Below are 21,139 nucleotides of genomic sequence, written 5' to 3'. Positions count from 1 at the left end.
TCAATATCATCCAAAAAACTCTCAAATACTTCCATTAACAACCATACATCACTCTAAATCCATCAAAAATCAATCATTCAGTCCTCAAAAACAACAAAAATCAATCAAAAATTCAGTCTTTTTTCACTCTCAACATATCCCCACACTTAGAAAGGAAGCGTCCTCGCGACCTAAGGAAAAGAAGAATATAAGTTCACTAAAGAGCTCAATTGGGATCTTCCATCGGATCTTCAATAATCTCTCCAAAACACGACCCCAACTTATCACCTATATCTGATAGAAAATACTACTAAAGGAAAACTTCCGTTAGTCATTAACTCATCTAATTAATCATTTAAAAACCATAACAAATTTGTAAAGGATATAAGAGGTTCTCTTCAGCTTCCACCATAGGCTTTCCATCCACCATCAAGTGGTTGAAAAGAGCTCTCGAACAAGTTATTCTCAATCAGCACGAACTCATCATATACAATTATTACAACACACACACAAACACCAACACAACCATCTGAATGACACCGCCAAAAAGAGATATATATCATTAAGAATCATCCAAGATATATTACAAAGGTATCAATGAAGATGATCCCTTTTGAAGGTTTGGTGGTTTCGAAAACGATCCATGGAGAAGGATTCATCTACAAATGTCTTTGGAGGATTTTGAAAGAACTACAAGTAGCACACCCTTTCTAGCAAGACAAGGTATTTGCTAGGGAGACATAGGGGCATGAAAATACTGGACATCCAACTGGTGGGAGTCAATGTTCACATTGACATTCATACAAAGTTTTGGAATAGCCTTTTGATCATTATGGGAATGTCTATGCATGTATGCTAGATACCAAGCAAAATGAGCTGTCAATCTCACCGAAGGATCTAGAGATTGTGAATATTGGTGAGCAAAGTGAAGGTAGTTCTGGTATGCTTGGCCGGTTGTTGTCCAATCCCCTGGAATTATTGGCCAGTTAATCTGAGGTCCTATAAGAGAATCAGTCGAGCTCCATCCTCTTCTTCTGGAAATCTGCTGATCAAACTCTTCATATTCACTAACCAACTGAGGGGGTTGAGAGATAGAAGTGGCAGGAGATGAAAGTGGAATAAGTAAAAGTGGATGAAGAGATGGGTAGGCAAAATCAGAAAAGGAGAAATAGGTTAAAGAAGGAGTGGCTGAAAATTTTAGGGAATCAGTTAGGAAGGGTGTTAGTTGATAAATAGGAAAGGTAGAAGGTACATGGATGGATGGAGAAGGGCATGGTGGAGAAGGGAAAAATACTCTATCCTCGATAAAAGAGCAATAGGTAAATATTGGAATTTGCGGAAAAGATTGAGGTTGAAAAAGAAGGGGTAAGATTGCTGTTGAATTGGTTTGATAGAGGGAAAGATAGGTATCATAACGGTGAGCCATTTGTTGGTAATACAGTAGGCTAGGTATCATAATTGGTTTTATAGAGGGAAAGATAGGTATCATAACGGTGAGCCTGAGAGCGGAATTTTGATGCCAAGAAGTGCTTAAAAATAGCTAAAAATTACGAATATCAAGGGAAAAATATTCAACGTCAGAGGCGGCGGCTCGATCTAGGACGATTTTAAGCACCAAAGTGCTTTAAAGGTGCCCGAGCGACGCTTGTTGATTTTTCATAATTTTCCAGACAGTCGTGCGGGTTGGCAAGAGTTACTGGCCAATGCGGGATGCCAAGCCGGACGCCCAAGATTTTTTAGATCTCAATTCGGAGTCCAGACGGGGAAATGGCCACAAAATGATCAAGATATGAAAAGGTGGACACTTGGGAGGCCAAATTTGAGCATGCCTTTTGAGTTTGGACCCCCCCCCCCCCCCCCAAAAATTTTATGCACCTTATGAAGCAAAAAACGTGGAGAGAGAATGAAGAGGGATGAAAAAAGGTGGAAGAAGATGGTGCCCGAAAAATGCGCCATGAATGGATGAGAGGCATCATGGCTGCTGCAAACAACCCCCCCAATGGATTATGGGGCTTCATTCCCCTCTGTCTGTGGACTCTATCGCCGCCTCTCGCCCAAGAAATGGTGGTCTCTATGAAGAATTCTGATTTCAGTCTTTCTCTCTCCTCCCTCTCTCTCTTCTAAAGGCAAGTTCATGTGGGAAGAGAAAGGAAGAAGAAAGAATGGTGGAGGCTTGTCCGGCATGGATCGGATTGCTCCACGGGCTGGAAATGGTGATTTGTGATTGTGCTGGATATGAAGTGCTGCTGATTTTCAGATTTGCAGCCATGGACATGAAACCCGAACACGCAACTAAGCGGGATTCAATTTTTTTAAAGGAAATTTGAGATTTCATGGCTTTTGATTGATAAAATGTTGTTCATGTGGGCTAAAAATTGTTTATGTTGCTGTTTTCCATTAGTATTTGTTGATCATAATCATAAAATCAGAAAAACATGCATCTTGTGACTCAAAATAATACACTAAAACACGTAAAATATGGAAAATCAAGGGAAAATGACGTTTTTGAGCATAAAAATGGAAGAATAAATAGGAACACCAACTAAATTTTCATTTTTGCTGCAAGAAGGAACTAAGGGCCACAGCCCATAACCTATTTTGAATTTTTAGTAATAAAATAATACAGAAAATAAGGGAAAATACAAGGAAAATAGAGAAAAAACACTAAAAATAGGGAAAAAATGCATTTTGGGTGCGGAAAATTAATGAAAATTAAGAGCAATGTTTGTGAATGTTTGTGGGGACTGAAGCATGAGGATTTGCCTCAGTTCAACCCCACCTTCTTGTTCTAGTGTGTTTCTCCTGCTTTTTACACATAAAATGATAGCAAAATGCCCTATAAATCTATACCACAATGCAACATTTGATCGATGGGAGGGTAGAGTGGTTAAAATGTGTCTAAATGTGGAGTAAAATGATGAAAAGATTGCTGGATTTTGTTTGCATGCCATATAGGTCAGTGAATAATTATAAAATAAGAGCCTAGTAGCACGAGGATCACCTTGGTGCTAGGCCCATGCAACGAAGCACGAATGCTAGAGAAAGGAAACCATTAAAAGAATGTTTTTGCACTTGTGCACGATACTGTTTTGCTAAATGTTTGAGCACTTGGCATCCACACTATGCATAAATCATGGAAATATTTAAAGGTATCAGAAATCTTGGATGCACAGCAATTGCTTTCATTAGGACCTTGACCCACGTTGAGTGAGAGATAGGACACCCTAAGCCATAGGCTAGTCGTGGGGTCTGGGGAAAAGAGAAGTAAGGACAATGGTACATTCCTGTATACGATTAAATGGTACCTTGAGTGGATTTGGTGCGAAATGTTTATATGTTGAGCGACGCATCGAGGGGCCAATCCCCAAGGTGTAGGAGAGTCGCAGAGGGGTGGCGGCATTCAGCCGTTGGAGGACCCCCTATGTCTATGCTTCGTGCCATTAGGCAATGTGTAAGGGACTCCCTCTGAGGAGTAGTGGGTGAGAGAAGAGTGGACTACAAACAACGTAATACAAACACAAGACGTCTAGGAAGGCAATAGCTAGGCGACGTGCTGAAGATATTCCCCTAAGCGTAGCGGTGCTGAACCCTTATGAGGGAGTGGATCTAGTGGTCTTGGCACCACAAGCAGTAAGTTAGGAGAAGGTGGAATCTCTAGTGCTCCCCTTTCTGCCATAAGCCAGTCTACATCAAGTGCGGGAGGTGCAACCCCACCGTCCCCTATTCCTAGTGCAAATCCAATCCTCGTGATGGCGCAGCCTATTGCAATTCCAGCAGGAACGACGGATTTGCCGGCTCTAGGTTACCTGCTATCCATTTTTAATGGGCTAGTTGAGGAAGATGCGGAACTCCACATTAGGGAGTTTCAAAAGCTGATGTTTAACTGTCGCATTCAAGAAGAAGGACATTTAATGATGTTCTTCAATATTACTCTCAAAGGAAGAGCCGCTATATGGTATCATGGTTTAGAAGCCGGAACCATATTGAATATTGAGTCATTTTATGGAGCTTTTCGAAGGGAATTTGCCCCTGAAAGGGGTGGGCAATACTGCTCGGTTTAACGTCACGCTGGCAAATGGTATGTGAGTGAAACCATTTGGGGTCTTGAAGAATTGGCCAGTGAAGATTGCAGGAGTCCAGTTCTCTGTCGACTTTATCGTCATGAAGGGAGTGGACTATGATATCTTATTGGGTCGACCCTGGATGCGCAATGCTAGAGTTATCGAAGACTGGGGTAACAGCCTGATCTTCCTGGGCAACTGAACTAACGCTGTGAGAATAGAGATGGACACTTGGAAGACCTCGCCGGTCAACCTGGACGCCATCTCTACTCTACTCAAGGGAACCACCCAGAACAAGGAACCCTATGGGTCCTTAACGAAGTATATCCCTTGCCCAGACGACGAGCGGGATTGGATGCACGTTCTCGCTACACTCGACCTGCCGTTCTCAGATCATGAGGCGTACGAGCACGCTATCAAAACAGTTGGCAAGCCAAGAGAAACACAGCCTACACCTATCTACATGATGGCAGCAAGCCTCCATGACGGGCCTAAGCCTGTCGCTTCCCAAGTGCCAACCAACAGGAGAGAACTCCAGGGAATACTGGGGCACCTAACGGACCGATTGGCACGCAACGCAGCCGCCAATCTCAAGCCGCTCCAAGACCTCTTGAAAGAACCCGAATGGAAGTGGACCAGAGTGCACGAACTGAATCTCAGATACAACTGGGCGTTGGTTCCCGACCGACAAGACGAGGCAGAGCAGGCCTTGGGGGACGATGAGCAGTCTAGCGAGGCAGATTCTGGTGATGAATACGAAGATTGCCAACCCTTCGATGAAGGGAGTGAGGGTGGGATGGACACCGTAGAAAATGACACCGAAGGGCGAGAGATTGAGCAAATCCGAGCAGATGCTAAACCGCAGCCGAGGCCAGCCCTTGGAATGGACCAAGGAGTCATGTGTGCGAAATGCGATCGTGCTTGGTTGGAACAGATGGGAGCTGTGGATTTTAAGCAAGCCAGCCTAACCCAACCAGAAACGGCAGCAATGCTTAGAACCGAGTCGCCATCCGAACTGCGGCCGCCAGGGGAGACCACCTCCTCTAGGTGAAAATGGGGAATTCGACTCTGAATCTGAAGTTACTTCAGAGGATGACCCAGAAATCCCTAGGCCACCCATGACCAGACGCACCAAGGGAGACTTACCCATCCACCTGAGGCGCAGACGGTTACGACAGAATGAAGCTAAGCGTCCCAACGATGCGCGATCAGAGGAACAAAGGAAGCCACAAGACCTCCCTAAGCGCTTTTCGAAATTCAAAAGAGGGGATAGGGTGGTGGTTCTGCTAAGTGCCAAGTGCCAAGGGCAAACCCACGAACCCATCGAAGGGCCAGCCAAGGTCAAAGAGGTAAACCTAGCCCTGGAACGGGAAGCACCCCGACCAATGTTCATTGCCGAGGACTTGACCACGGAAGAAGAATCCAGCCTTATCACTCTTTTGCGGGAGTACCGGGATGTATTTGCTTGGTCTTTAGATGAGCTACGAGGGGTAGATCCGAGTGTTGTGACTCACAACATACCCATGACAATGGATGCAACGTCGGTCAAGCAGCGACCATACCCCGTGAATCCAAAGCACGCCCATGTTGTCAAGGAGGAAATTGACAAGTTGATGAGAGCCGGATTCATTTACGAAATTGAGCACACGGACTGGGTGTCACCCATAGTCATTGTGATGAAGAAAAACGGCAAGATTCGAGTGTGCGTCAATTACAAGAAAGTAAACGCCGTGACAAAGAGAGACAACTACCCCTTACCGTACACTGAGCACATGCTTGAGAGGGTGGCAGGTAAGGAAGCCTACAGTTTTTTGGATGACTTCTCGGGATACAATCAGGTGCAAGTGCACCCTGCGGATAGGCACAAGACCGCCTTCGCCACTGAGTGGGGCGTCTTTGCATACGTAGTCATGCCATTCGGGCTAACCAATGCCCCCGCCACCTTTCAACGCCTCATGTGCACCATATTCAAGGACATGCTTCGCAAGGAGTTAGAGGTCTTCGTCGATGACCTGTGTGTCCATTGGGCCTGGAACCAACATCTCGAAAAACTCCGCGCGGTCTTTGAACGGTGTCGTTTATACCATCTTTCCCTCAATCCCCTGAAATGCCAGTTTTGGGTAAAGCACGGATGCATCTTGGGACACGTGGTGTCCAAGAACGGCATTGCCACGGACTTCTCAAAGGTCAAGGTTATCGTAGACCTTCCACCCCCAAGTAATTATAGGGGAGTTCAATGCTTCTTAGGTCACACAGGATACTATCGGCGGTTTGTACTGAACTACGCGCTGATCGCTAGGCCATTGTACAAGTTGCTAATTGTCTTCGAGTGGACTGAAGCCTGCCAACGAGCCTACGAGGAATTGAAAAAAGCCCTAACAACGGCACCTATCCTATGACCCCCAGATTGGACTATGACGTTTCACGTACACATCGACGCCTCTAAGTTTGCCGTGGGGACAGTGCTGTGCCAACCTGGTGAGCATAACTTAGATTACCCAGTGAGTTTTGCGAGCAGGCAGCTCACTGAGACAGAGATGAATTATTCGACAATGGAAAGGGAGGGATTAGCCATGGTATTCGCCGTGAAGAAGTTCCGGCATTACCTACTAGCCACCCCCTTCACCTTCTTTGTAGACCATCAAGCCCTGCTCTATCTAGTCAACAAACCTTGCGCTACAGGACGTATAGCCCGATGGCTTCTCCTGCTCCTGGAGTTTGACTTCTCAGTGGTGGTACGGAAGGGAAAACAACACTACATGGCTGACCATCTGTCCCGTGTACCCACATGAGAAGCTGCTGGACAAGGCATCGTGGACGAGTTACCAGACAGCCACTTATTCCACATATCCAGCGAAAAAGACCTATTCAGGGCCGACCTGACACCATACTGGGCAGACGACATAGTCCAAGTGCTCGAGCATGGGCTGCCCGAACGACCAATAGAACGGGCACGGCTTAGGCGCTTAATCTTGAAAATCCAGCCCTATCAGTTGATTGTAGGCCAGCTCTATAGGCTGGGGCAAGACGGTCTGCTATGTAGATGTGTATGTGAGTATGAGATGCATGATGTGCTCTCAGAGGCGCACAACGGTATTACAGGAGGACACTTTAACGGGGATACTACAGCACGAAAGGTATTGCAGTCCCAACTATGGTGGCCCACACTCTTCCGCGATGCCTCACAATTTGTCAAACATTGCGACGAGTGCCAACGGACATGATGCCAGGAGGCATATTCCACGGTGGATTCCGTGAGGTTTTACGGTAGATTCCGTAAACTTAGATGACCGGGGCTCATACGCAAAGAGGATTCTTTGTGCGAGAAGTTGATGGGGACGCCTGTCCTTTTCGGGCATTTCATTAATTTAGTGTGTACATGGGTGATTCCATAGCGGGTGATTCCGCAAAATGCATATTAAATTAATAAACGTTTATGAGTTTAGAGTGCGCACTCGTAATAAATTAAGGTTAGGATTTATTTCTAACCAGTTGATTTATTTATGTAGCTGAAGACTGCTAGGTATTCACTTTTGTCGGTTTAATTGTGTTATTTTACTAACGATTGTGAATGCTTCAGTTGATGTGTAGAGATAGCAGCAGTGGCGGAGGAAAGCATTGGAGTCTAGCGGGTTTTCGACCTCTGGACTATATTTTGATAGGCGTCACGCCTATATTTTGATTATGTCTATAGAGACATCGATTATTTATTATTATTTTGTATGCGCTTATGCGTCTGGATATGTTATTTTTATTTGGACATTGAGATTGGGCGTGCCAGACTCTTTGGGCACCGTCCATTAGCTTTATTTTCCTATTTTTGGTAGAAAGCAAACTCAAAAGCTAAAAGCTTGTCATATTTTTGTAATTGGGCTATTTTTGAGCAAAAAGATTGGAAATATATATTAAATACATGCTTTGTGAAGCGCTCACACAAGGCATGGGGGAGATTCAACCCAATTTGTCTCTTGTCTCATGTCGTGCTTGTTTTTACATTGGTTTTTGTGGTAAAAAGTAGAGTGCTTTGTTCTTGGGGACCTTTGGGAATTCACTACGTGAGCTACCTGCGTCCGATCTGCGCACCAGGACAAGGGTCCTGGTCCGTAAAGATCAGATGGAGTTAACCCCGGTTATCGCTCGCCAACCTTTCGAAAAATGGGGAATTGACTTCATAGGACCCATCAGCCCTGCGGCACAATATTCACAGGCTAGATACATCGTGGTGGCCACGGATTACCTCACTAAATGGGCGGAGGCGAGGGCCACACGGAAAAACGACGCTAGGACAACTGCCAAGTTTTTATGGGAGCAAGTAATCTCGCGTTTTGGTTGCCCCATTGAATTGGTTAGCGACCAGGGAACGCACTTCATCAACGAAGTGATAGCCCATCTCCTATCCACCTTCCTCATCATCCATTGCAAATCCTCACCATACTACCCTCAGGCTAACGGCCAGGCTGAATCAACCAACAAAATTCTCATCACTGTCCTAACCAAAGTAGTCTCAGCCTCACGAAGTGACTGGGATAACAAGTTGATGGCAGCCTTGTGGGCCTACCGAACAGCTTATAAGACGGCCGTCGGACAAACGCCTTTTAGGCTAACCTATGGGACTGAAGCTATTCTTCCATTAGAATTCTTTGTCCCTAGCCTGCGGATAGCACTCCAAGAACGATGGGAAGGGAGGGAGGCATGGACACAACGCTTGGTCGAGTTAGAACGCCTGTCAGAGGTGCGTCTCCTAGCCACCCATGCGCTTATCTGTGAGAAAGCCAGACACAAAAGCTGGTTTGACAAACACGTCAAGCAACGAGAGTTTGAGCCGGGAGACCTAGTGCTCCTCTACTCAGTTAAAGGACACAAACAAAAGATAAAATTCAGAGGTCTCGGACCCTTTAAGGTCCGCACAATTAGCCGAACTGGTAATGTCGAGCTGGAAACACTGGATGGTGAGGGAATGGGCTTCTTCAACGGTAGTCAAATCAAAAAGTACTATCCGCCCACTCACCCGCTGCATGAACAATCGATGGTGGAAACACTCGTTAAAATACGAGTAGCCACACTCACGAAAATCGGCGAGAATGAGGAGGAGCTTGTAGAACCCGCCTACCTCCACATCACGGTCACGGCCAAGCAAACGTGCTCCTTCAACGCCCTGATTGACGAAGGGGCGGATTTTAACATTTTGACGCACGAGCATTGGACCCAACTTGGCGCACCAATGCTTCATCCCACAACAGCCAGACTGAACCCATACGGGGCCCAATCCTACCCGATCCTCGGCACATGCAGAGTTGCCGTTTCTATCGAGACTGAAACTATTCCCATGCTGTTTTATGTCCTACTCGATGCCAGGAATGCAAGCACAGAGTCATTGCTCAGGCGAACTTTTAAAAAGCAGACCGGTTGCAATGTTGATTATGAGTCGCAACGCATCCACCTAACAATCGCGAGTGTGCCTATTGTCACGACTTTCAGCAAGCACCTCGTAACCCCAGCACCGCTCACGGGGCCACCGATAGAAATAGCCGCACCTAGGACTAAGGAAGAGGGCCGTGCATATTTACTACACCCAGATCCCCACGCACCGCGGCCCGCCAAACCCAAGGCAAAACCCCAACAGACTCGCTTGCAATGGGTGCCGAAGAAGCCTCGAGACCAGCCTAGAACTAGACGCGCGGGTCCACGGAGCACCTACAAACCTAAACCTAGGAGACCAAAACACCATCATCACAAGCGCCTCGTGATTAAACAAATATGGGTCCCTAAAATCCTCCTGCGTGCACAAGGCTACTATGAGGGGAATGCCTCGCTGTGGATCCCCAAAATCCCAACTAACACGGGCCCTGCTTCCATGTCAACCGCAAGGCCTTGTCCTCTGACACCTCAAAACCACAAATCGCAGGGTCCACCCCAGTCATCTGACTCCTTTGCGAGTCAACCCACGGGCATCACACACGCCCACCAACCCAAGCAACAGCCACCACCACAGGAGGCATCACCCAACCAACCCGGCCCGCAACTGAGCAACCCTGCCGACACAGTAGCATAGCCCCTAAGATCAAACTCGACCCATCCATCCAACCAACGCCCGGGTTGCTGACTCAAACAAGCCCCCAACTGCAGCTCTGTACTGACAGAACCTCCAGCTCCAGCAAACCCCAACCACCCGCCGGCCTTAAGCCTTCCTATGAACGGAAGTCATTCCTAACGCTGGCCGCTGACCTCACCGAGGACACGGGGGATGATGTTGTGGACTGCATCAAACAGCTCGATGCCACCTTTGTTGCACTGGCGCTCAGCTATGACCGCCTAGACTTGGGACTGTTAGCGGAACCCCTTGCAACTGACGTGCGCACTATGCCTTGCTCTTGGGAGACTTTTGAATTCGCCTAGGCACAAGCTTCACGCTCTGCCGCTGAGCTGCTCGCTCGCGAGGTCTCCAAAGAGCAAGCCATTAAGCAACGCCTCATCCCATCATTTGACCCGCGCACGACGTCCGGCCTCACTAGCCAAGAAACAACAAAGTTGTCCCACCTGGCGGACACGGCATCACCCTTCTTGAAGCAGTGGTACGCTCTTCGATTGAAATGGGCAGTTGAGGGATGCCGCATAATGACCAACGTCGAACAACGCTGAGCCATCAAGAGGGCCGAGTATGATCCCACATACGTCGCGCCCACCTCATATCGAGTGTTAACCACTCTTCGAGGTCGAACCATGGACGATCATATCTTAGGGCACCCCTGTCTCGATCGCATCCTGACAGAAGAAGAGCTCCACATCGCAAGTCGGTTCAACTCCGGTGATTTCCTCACCGATGTCCTCACATACATCACCCACGTAGGCATCCGACCCTGTGACCTGGACTACTCTGTACACTTAGAATATAACCCCAACTTCTACGATTGGCTCCTCCACAAACCCACATGAACGCCTTGGACCCACAACCTCCAATCCTGGGACAAAATTTTCTTTTCCACAAGGGGGATGGGGCAGTAAACGGAGTTAAAACTAAAAAGAAAACCAAGCATGAAAGTTAAAACTAAAAAGTGAACCAAGCATGAAAAGACTCCAAATTAAAATGCCATGCAGAAATAGGTGATAGAAGTTTGAAAGGAAAAAATCATAGTTATGAACGATAAAATCTGCTATGGTCGTCCAACGAATTGGTTGCCAAAATTACTAAAAAGTGAATTGACTGAATGCACAGGTGGCGGCCATGGCAGGTCAAGACAAAGCTGGTAAACTCCCTTTCTCGGAGGAAGAACAGGTGCGGTACGGCCTCACGGTGGAAACCAGAGCATTCAATTAGCTGAAGTTCCGCCACATATTCAACTTGGAAGATGTGGTTATTGAGGAACCAACAGTATGACGAATCATAGAGCAATGCCACTTACAAAGGTATCTGGAAGCAGTGGGCTAGAGGATAAACTATACCCTGTGCGCCGAGTTCCTGTGCACCTTCAACAAAAACAGGGGCACCGTCACGGTGTAGGACACGGAAGCCACCAAACAGGTGCAGGTTGAACTGACCCCTAAACTGATACAAAGGGCACTGGGGCTTCCGAACAAGGTGGAGAAGAAACCAAAAAGGGACATCTACGCCATGTTGGGAATGGACAAAGTGAAAGTCCACACCAACGACGGAGTCAACTTGGCAGACATCCCTGATCTAGAGATTCAACTGCAGGCAAAAATGATGCATACCCTATTTTCGAGTCAACGGTACAATAGCATCATGTCCAGGATCAATGTGCCTTTACTCGAAAGCATCGCGGCTCAGGCACTGGATGAGGTGAACCTCAACGGGTTTGTGAGAAGGACGATTGAGGCCTCAGCAAAGGCCCTGGCAACATGAGGAAGGGCCGTAGCAGGAGAATCCCCCTCACCTCGACCAACCCGTAAGGCCTCATCCTCCAAGGCCTCCACCATAGGTTTTGGAGGTGCCCTCACTGCGATCATCCACGAGGCAATAGGGCAGGGACGAGCGGGAGAGGACAAACAGGGAGATGGCGGAAAAGGTGGCGAATCGCTGTCGCAGTCCCAGCCCCAGGCGGAAGAGCAGTCGAATGAAACAGAAACGAACACCGACGAGGAGGGAGAATGCCAAGCTGCACCAGAAAGGAAAGCGGAGCAACAGACCAAAGCCCTGTATGGAAAGAGAGAGGAGGAGCGAAGGAGAAAAGAGAAGGAAGAGCTCGAATGGGCCCGAAGAGAGTCGGTAAGAGAAGAGGAGGAAAGAAGAAAGAGGGCTGAGGAGGAGTTGAGGAGGGAAGAAGAAGAATTGGAGCTGGCGACGCATTGCTCCATCGAGGAACAGCGGAGAAAAGACGTGGAAGGAGCGGGCAGACCATACCAACTTGAAGCACCCGGCCCCAGCACTGGTACGCCGGAACCTGTGCCGCTGCCTCCTGCAGAAGGGAAAGCAAAAGACCCAGTCAGACCCATCTCCCCTCTCCTCATACCACCCATACAAGCCACTCCCCTCAAGGTGACACCCCCTACCACAGCTGCCCTGGGGCACATCCCAAAGATCGATGAAAGCAACGTGGTCACCTGGTTGCAATTCTTGGTGGAAAGAGAGTTAGCAAGGGAAGCAGCCGGGGCCACCCCAGTTTCAGGTGCCAAAAGGGCAGCGATGGCCGAGCTGGAGCCAGGGCCAGAAGTGAAAAGACAAAAAGTGGAGGAGACTGCCACCACTACGATCATGTCCCACTCCCCACCTCCAACAGGCCACTACGATGACTACGTGAAGGAGCTGCTCACGCAATTGCAAACGGCTAGGCAAGAAAGGAGGATGGCGGTGGAGGAGCTGGCAGCAGAGCGCGAATCACAAGCCGCCCTCCAACTGGACAGAGTGAGGCAAATAACAGAATATCAAAAGGAAATCGCTGCGCTTAGGGAGGAGGCCAGCACCAAGGAGGTGGATGAACTGAAAGCCCTGAAGGAGCGCGATGCTACCTGGGAGGGAAGAAGGAAAATCCTAATGGAGCATCTCACCAGGGAGAGGGAGACAAATGCCCACCTTCAGCGCAAGAATGACCAGTTATCTACAGAGCCAACTTGGAGGTGCAGAGTCAGCTTGAGAAAATTAGACAAGAGGTTGCAGAGCTGGATCAGTTAAGGGCAGAATAGGTGAGCAGGTTGCAGGCGACGCGGGACCAACTCAACGAGCAGATCGCAGAGGAGCACCGAGAGCAGTCCCGCTTGCGCCATGAGCTTGAAGCCCAGCAACAACAATTTATGGCAATGACCCTCCAACAGGGGGAAAGCCTGGAAGACATGGAGAGACGGGCAAAGGAATGGTCCAATCATAACGAGCAGAGAGTGCGGGACTTAGCACGTCGGCTGGCCAAGGCTGAGGGAGACAGAGTGATGGCTGAAAACTAGGCAGAGGCAGCCCAGCTCGCTATGATAGCTCAGCAGCGCACTTTTATCAACACGCTGCTTCACACCACCCACTCAGAAATAGATGAGGCCAATGATCAGTTGCAGAGAAAGCTAACCATTGCGTGCAGGGCCCTCACGGCAGGCCTGCATGTACCACTGCAGCTAGGAGGCCCGCTGCAGAGCCTAGAAGAACAAAGAAAATATCTGGCACAAGTAGGACTGACAACACAGGAGATGGATGACCTTGGGTTCACTGAGGAGAAAATACAGGAGGAGGAGCAAGCGGAAGGGGGTGAGCCAGAGCTTGACCTAGGGCCTCAAGGAGAGGAATATGTCCCGGCCACCCCCTCAACCCCAACAAACCGAAGTGCCACCCCATGACACATCTGCCGAGCGAAGAGCGGCCCACACCACCCGAAGGAAGGAAATGGTGGAGAAGGCAAGAATAAAACTGAAGGCCAGACCTGCCCCGAAACAGCCTGCCCCTTTCCCGCTGCGCACCCAAGACTCCCCCGCTGAGTACCGCGCCGAAATGATTATCTGGGAGCAACAGGAGTATAGCCGAGACCCCTTCGACCTACGCTTCGAGTTTCCCACCGCCTTGAATAGGGTGCTGCCCATTCAGTTGGTGGAGGATGTCATCGCCATGGGGGCCCGGCTCAAGGCTAAATGGTTAGAAGAGCGTGAGGCCCACCCAACTGCTTGGGGGGCCGAGGACCGCGAGTTTTGGCAAGACAAAGTCCTCCAAGTCTTCTCTTCACCCTTCCCGACTTGTACAGCTCTATAGATAAATTCCTTAACGAATTCACCTCTTGCCCCGACCCAGCATTCATCACCACCTGTAACTACCTTAGGTTAATTAGAATCCTAGTACACCAGGAACCTGCACCCCAAGAACGCCACCTTCCACCCCTCTATTTTGACCCCAATGCCATAGATAGCACCACCATGACGCGTCTCATGATGCGTGCTGCTCTTTTGCCATCCTTCTGTGGTGCACTGCTGGAAGACATGAATGACAGCAAATTCACACAGTGCAACCACCCCTTTCTCTCCACCACCACCCTCAAAACCCGCCTCCACACTAAGGGCTACTTGCTAAGCCGAAAATTCCCCCACCCTTACCCACCATTCGGATGATGAGGTGTAGAACTCCCGTTATCCCTTGTACCGCTGCCTCCATGTACCCACCTCAAAAAAAAAAGAAAGAAAGAAAGAAAAGAACAAGAAAGAAAGCAAGCTTCGACGACAATGGCACACCCCTAACGACGTCTCCAAGCAGGAGTCAAAGGTGTACTTCATCTCCTCATTACCACATTTCTGCTCTACATGGCCCCACGCCGCCCAGTCTTCTAGCTAAGTAATATCTAAGTATGCACAAGCACCGCACTCACATAATACCTACACAGAACTAATTCACAGTTTGGGTCCTCAAGTGCAGGACAACACTCTCAGCTTGCTTAGAGTTCGACCTGTCTCCCAAACTACAAAAAAAAAAAAAAGTCTTGTGCACAATACAGAGACTAGCACTACCCCTAGGGAGAGACCACTTGACAGGTTTTCAATTGCAGGTTGACGACCACAGCACAAGTGGCATTCGTTCTTCATCAACGTCCAATACTAATTACCCACCCAGCATCCAACAAGCTGGAAAAATCGTCCTACGCAGCATCCCCAACCAACCCCCACGCGAACCGGTCACCAGTGCATGCCCCAGGCGCCCCTGTCCCCCGAAGTCTTCAGTGCATGCTACCACTTGCTCCCTACGCCAATGAGTGCCATGGGACTGGCACTCGTCTAGGAGGGGGGTAATGTTAACCCCAACACGAAGAGAGCGAAAGGAAGTGGAAAAGACGCAGGGCAAAGGCGGAAAAAAGGTAGCCCGACGGAAGGAAAAAAAGGAGAAAATGCCAAAAGCGCAAGGACAACCTTTAAAGGCCAAGGCAAACACGAAAAGGGAAAGGCGCATAAAAAGCGCACCCTAAAATCTTGTAAAAGAGTGCCGGGCTCTCACCCGTGCGATTGGTAAATATAGAAGGGTAGTGAAAAGGAAACAAGGAAGATAAAAGGATAATGGAAAATAGGGCCTAGGCTATGACCGAAAATGTAAAAAAGGGAAAAAGGGGATGACCGCCCAAAAGGGAAGTAGGGTTTTGTATATAAAGTTGAAAAGTGAATGAAGAGCTCATTCTTTGGTATGGCAAAACTAGTCTTCTTCTTCCTCTCTTCTTCTCTCCTTCTTGCTTGTGTATGCTCTTGAGAGAGGGAGTGTGAGAGTGTGAGGGAGTGAGTGTGTATGAGAGTGAGGAATCAAGAGGGTGAAGCTCTTCACCATCTCCTCTCCCCTTCTTCTCTTCTCTTCTCTTCTCTTCTCTTGCGCGCGCGGCTATGGAGGATGGAGCTGGGAAATGGAGGAGGCTTGAGGATGCTTGAGCTAGCATCGAGAATCGTGGAGCTACCTGAGTGTGAGAGAGAGGAGGGTACTCGATCGAGCATCAAGGTAAGTTCATTGCATTTGTAGGATCGACGGCGCGTCGGTTAGGTGAGAGATAACCATGAGAGCTCGCTTGGAACGCTTGAAACAATAAGCGGTCCGTGGGTCTTGGCGGTTGAGCGAAAGCTCCCACATTTTGGTAACCCCAACACGAAGAGAGCGAAAGAAAGTGGAAAAGATGCAGGGCAAAGGCGGAAAAAAGATAGCCTGACGGAAGGAAAAAAAGGAGAAAATGCTAAAAGCGCAAGGACAACCTTTAAAGGCCGAGGCAAACACGAAAAGGGAAAGGCGCATAAAAAGCGCACCCTAAAATCTTGTAAAAGAGTGCTGAGCTCTCACCCGTGCGATTGGTAAATATAGAAGGGTAGTGAAAAGGAAACAAGGAAGATAAAAGGACAATGGAAAACAGGGCCTAGGCTATGACCGGCCATGTAAAAAAGGGAAAAAGGGGATGACCGCCCAAAAGGGAAGTAGGGTTCTGTATATAAAGTTGAAAAGTGAATGAAGAGCTCATTCTTTGGTATGGCAAAACTAGTCTTCTTCTTCCTCTCTTCTTCTCTCCTTCTTGCTTGTGTATGCTCTTGAGAGAGGGAGTGTGAGAGTGTGAGGGAGTGAGTGTGTGTGAGAGTGAGGAATCAAGAGGGTGAAGCTCTTCACCATCTCCTCTCCCCTTCTTCTCTTCTCTTCTCTTCTCTTCTCTTCTCTTGTGCGCACGGCTATGGAGGATGGAGCTTGGAAATGGAGGAGGCTTGAGGATGGTTGAGCTAGCATCGAGAATCGTGGAGCTACCAGAGTGTGAGAGAGAGGAGGGTACTCGATCGAGCATCAAGGTAAGTTCACTGCATTTGTAGGATCGATGGCGCGTCGGCTAGGTGAGAGATAGATATGAGAGCTCGCTTGGAACGCTTGAAACAATAAGTGGTCCGTGGGTCTTGGCGGTTGAGTGAAAGCTCCCACATCTACATCTACCATTTTCCCATATCAGGACCAAGTAACATTTGGAATGGAAGAGCCACAATCAAAGTAGCAGAAGCTATACAAATTTGTGCATCGAGGAATTCATCATCCACCCCAATTGGAGCTTCACCATTATCTAGCCAAGAAATAAAATCAATGACGACATGCTAGACTCCTACTTGATGCACCACTTGGAAATCAAACTCTTGTAAAGGCAAGATTAATCGAGCCAAATATCCTACCACATTTTTATGTTTTACCAAATAGACTAGGGAGGAATGATCTGCATGGGAGATGAAGGAATGACCAAGCAAGCACTGTCATAATTTTTTGACTAAATAGACCATGCCAAGGCATTCTTGTTTGGTGACAAAATAATTATGTTCCAAGGGGCACAATCACCAACTAATATAGTAGATGGGCATGGACAAGCCCTTTGGATTTTCTTGCATTTGTAGTTTCCTGATGGCAATGCTTCAAGCATTCTCAAACACATGAAATTATAACAATATCTCCATTGCACCATCAACTACCATCAAAATGATTGGTTTGAGCTCTTGCGCTTTGCAGAGTTTGCTTATAATAATAGTATTTGTGCTTCTTCCTAGCAAACTCCTTTCTTTGCAAACTATGGTCAGCATCCAAGGATGGGTGTATATCTCTCCAATCAAGTAAAGAACCCTACCACCCAAGATAAAGCTCAACACCTAGTAGATATACACCAAGAACTCAAGCAACAAATCCAAAAGGCACAGAATTGGTACAAGCACTATGCGGACTTGTGTCTCTCCAACATCCAACATACAAAGTTGGTGATAAAGTATGGTTACTCAAACATAACCTCTAGACAACAAGGCCCTCCACCAAGCTAGATCACCAGAGATTTGGGCCCTTCACTTTCATAACCTAGATCAACCTAGTTGCTTACTAACTCTAACTCCCTAGCACCATGTAGATCCACCTAGTCTTCCATGTTTCCCTGATCAAGCCATACCATAGCTCACCACCACTGAGGGGAGAGAGATCTAGTCCCCCACCACCTGTCCTTCCAAATTGAAGATAATGAAGAATTTGAGGATGAGCATGCCTTAGACTCGAGGATCTCCCAAGGTTGATTGGAATACCTTGTTCACTGAAAGGATATGATATCAATGATCGCACATGGGAACTTGCAGAATATCTCCAGAGAGCACCTCTCAAAGTTAAAGAATTTCACGAGAGGAATCTAAACCAAACCACCGAGCCGCTCCTCGTGGAACTCATCACTAGAGGAGGAGGTAATGTCATGGACATGCCATGATCAAGTGTACAGATTAATCCTTGTTCATGCCATATGAATCCACACCCCATGCAAACACATTCTTAACGAGACATCTTTGAGTCAACCATGTGAACCTACCCTTGCCATGTCATCGTAGAACCTTCTAGAAGATATGCCATGTCATCACATGCATCATCATGATGTCATCCTGGAATATTTTAGAACATCTTCAGCCGTCCATACCTATAAAGGGAGGGGCTCGCCATAGAGGTCCTAAGTCTTGCTACAGCCGACTTGGGAGCTCAAGAAGTTGAGACCTCCAGGTAAATAGCTTCGAGTTCCAGTTCTAGTTCTTGTCTGGTCATGGTATTTAGTCTTGTCTTGTCTTCCATTATACTACTGTTGTCTTATCACCTTGTAATGTCGTGGTAGGAGATCTTGTTTATTACTGTCCAACTTCTTCTTGATGATGAAAGAATGTGATTTTACTTGAAATGAAATGGTTCATTTGTAAAAGCTAACAGGTCATTGTGGTCATGAGAGCATGAGAGAGAGAGAGAGAGAGAGAGAGAGAGAGAGAGAGAGAGAGAGAGAGAGAGAGAGAGATATGTAAACAGTTGACAAAGAGAGCGCAACAGTAGCCATATGCAAAAAGTTTCATATTACGAAACTTTCCTTGTCATTCTTAGGTTACACACAAGACACCGAGATGTTATGTCTAGTGTTTAGAGGGAAAAGGAATTTGGGGCTTGGTCAAAATAGAGGGCGTGCTACATCGTGCACCTTACAAAAAGTGGGGTGAAACGAAGAATGTGACTGTGAGCAAGTGATTATCATCGTGGGCATGCTTTGGAAACTCAACCTTGTGAAGCTTGGAGGTGTCGAGAGGCCTTAGCAAGCACTGATTCCACCATCTAATCTAGTTCCTGTATTTGGCCATGTTCCAAGTTTGGAACATGTGTGTATGTATAGAGGGGGGCCCTTGACAGCAAGATGGGCCTTGTTGAGATGTACCGGAGGGAAGGAAGATGGACAAAAATGTGTTGAGTGCAATTTCTTGTGTTGATGCTTCTTGGGTAGGCACTTCATGGCATTGTTAAGCCCACTGCTGAGAAGAAGAAGGCTTGAAGGGCCCAAAGGCCTGGGATCTTGATGTAAGGCAGCTCATAAGCCTGGCTGTGCTGCTGCAGCGTAGGCAGCCATGGGGAGACGAGCTGGTCCTTCTTCTGATGGGGCATGCGGGCATGTGGTTCTTGTGCGAGGGAAGATGGGCCGGGCACGCGGTTCTTCTCAGCGAAGGAAGATGAAGATTCATTCCCAAGCGAGTGATGATTCCGTTTCTGAGGCACAGCACGCACCCTCAAAGTCTATCTTTGATCTGATCTCTGCTCCGTCGCGCTCTCGGCGGCAGCTGCCCGTCATAAGAAAGGACTAGACCTGCTCTAGCGAACGATTTCCCTGGGAGATGAGAGTAAGAGTGGTAGAAGGACGCCGTCTCACTCGCTGATGGTCTCTAGCTTGGGCATCCACGACCTTGATCTCCGTATCAGGTGGTTATTGTTTCCTCGTGACGATGATGCCGCAGCAGAAAGCATGGCATCCAGCAGGTACCACAGGGCCGGTGGAGTAGCTCTTCTGAATAATGTTGACAGAGCTGGTGTCTGATCTCTCACTGCTTGCTTCTCTTCCACCATCATCTACATCCTCCACCAGTGGAGTTACCCTGCTCTGTCCGTACCATGAAGGCTTGCGGGCTTTGCTGCTCTTTTTGGCACTACTTGGGGCATCTGTTTTATGGGACAGGGCAGAGATGAAGCAGGCCATCTCCTCCTGTGATATCCTGGTGCTGCTGCTCATCCTGTGCATGGGCAGGAGAAGGTAAGCGTGGCTGGGCTTCAAGTCTGTGTCTGCCGAGAGTGGTGAAGGCCGATGGTTTCCCTTCTCGAGCTCCACCAAGAACTGGTTGGGGAATTCCAGCATCAGCTCGGCTGCCTTTACCGATTGCTCGTAGAACTCGGAGATTCGGCCATCACATGAGTGCAGCACCTTGATGCAACAATGATCAGGAGAGGCTCGCTTAGAGGCAGGGATGTTTTTGTGGCCAATGTACATACAGTTGCCCATGGCTTATGATCTGAGATATGCAGTAAGCTCGGATGGACTTGGCAGTCTGTCTAGCTGGTGTTGTGATAGATAGATAAAATAGATAGACGGTGACATGGTCTTATTAAGAGCTCACGACTACTTTGCTGGGAAGCTGTGAGGAGTCCTATAAAGAAGAAGCTGACCCATCTTCTAAACGATCGGTCGGCAGCAAATCACATGCAGCAAAGCATGAGCCAAACTCTAACAGCAACAGACAGGAAGTGAACAGCTCTTCAATGCAAAAGCACATCTTGTTTGCTGTTGCGAAAGCAGCCAATGTGGCCTGGCCATCAAAACAAACTACCTTTACCAGAGCTAGAGCCCACAGCTACAATGACAGGGATCAGTCTCCAGAAGTCAGTCGTCCCAGTAATAAGCTTTCGCTTCGCTCGCACGGAACTGGGTTTTTATCCCAAGCGATTTGTCTGCAAAGGTAAAGCTGAACTCATGAAAAACTACCTAGAATTGCAGGCCCCAACCTTTACGAGGGTGCAGAAGTGTAATTGCGCTGTCGCAAGCGCAGGAAAAAGATGATGCGAGTGTGTCCAACTACACCATCTCTGTGTCAGTTCAAGGCAATCCAGGGCTGGGACACGGCATGCAATCCTCAAGATTGGAGCTGAAGCTTAGGATCGTCTCTATCAGGGTGGTCTAGGTTGGGTCTCTCACAAAATACATTGCAAGGAGAAGTGGGGTTGCAAGGAGAGGTGTCGGGTGAAATGGGGATATGGTGTATGGTGTAGGGCTTGCTTCCCCGCCTTACCTGTCGGCAAGCTTAGCTTCAGGCCTTTGTTTGCCCATCCAGTCTATATATAAGTGTGCACACACATTCCTTCATTTCATTTTATG

At 48.0% G+C, this 21,139-nt stretch overlaps 1 protein-coding gene across 1 annotated transcript; it reads right to left on the bottom strand.

Annotated features, from left to right (window-relative positions):
* Positions 1 to 18,802: 18,802 nt before the first annotated feature.
* Positions 18,803 to 20,426, bottom strand: LOC148027667 (uncharacterized). The gene has a single exon (XM_087688935.1). The coding sequence runs from the start codon at positions 20,267 to 20,269 to the stop codon at positions 19,700 to 19,702; it is 570 nt and encodes a 189-aa protein (XP_087545061.1). The 5' UTR covers positions 20,270 to 20,426; the 3' UTR covers positions 18,803 to 19,699.
* Positions 20,427 to 21,139: the final 713 nt, after the last annotated feature.

This window comes from Lygodium microphyllum, chromosome 12, assembly GCF_053477565.2.
Source record: "Lygodium microphyllum isolate KBCC chromosome 12, Lygodium_microphyllum_v1.1.10, whole genome shotgun sequence".
Classification (NCBI taxonomy): domain Eukaryota; kingdom Viridiplantae; phylum Streptophyta; class Polypodiopsida; order Schizaeales; family Lygodiaceae; genus Lygodium; species Lygodium microphyllum.
The sequence above is the reverse complement of the archived record's forward strand: the minus strand, read 5'-3'. Positions and strand labels throughout refer to the sequence as shown.

Bases quoted from the DNA above. Each gene is read 5' to 3' on its own strand.
- LOC148027667 (XM_087688935.1), bottom strand. From the start codon at position 20,269: ATGGGCAACTGTATGTACATTGGCCACAAAAACATCCCTGCCTCTAAG.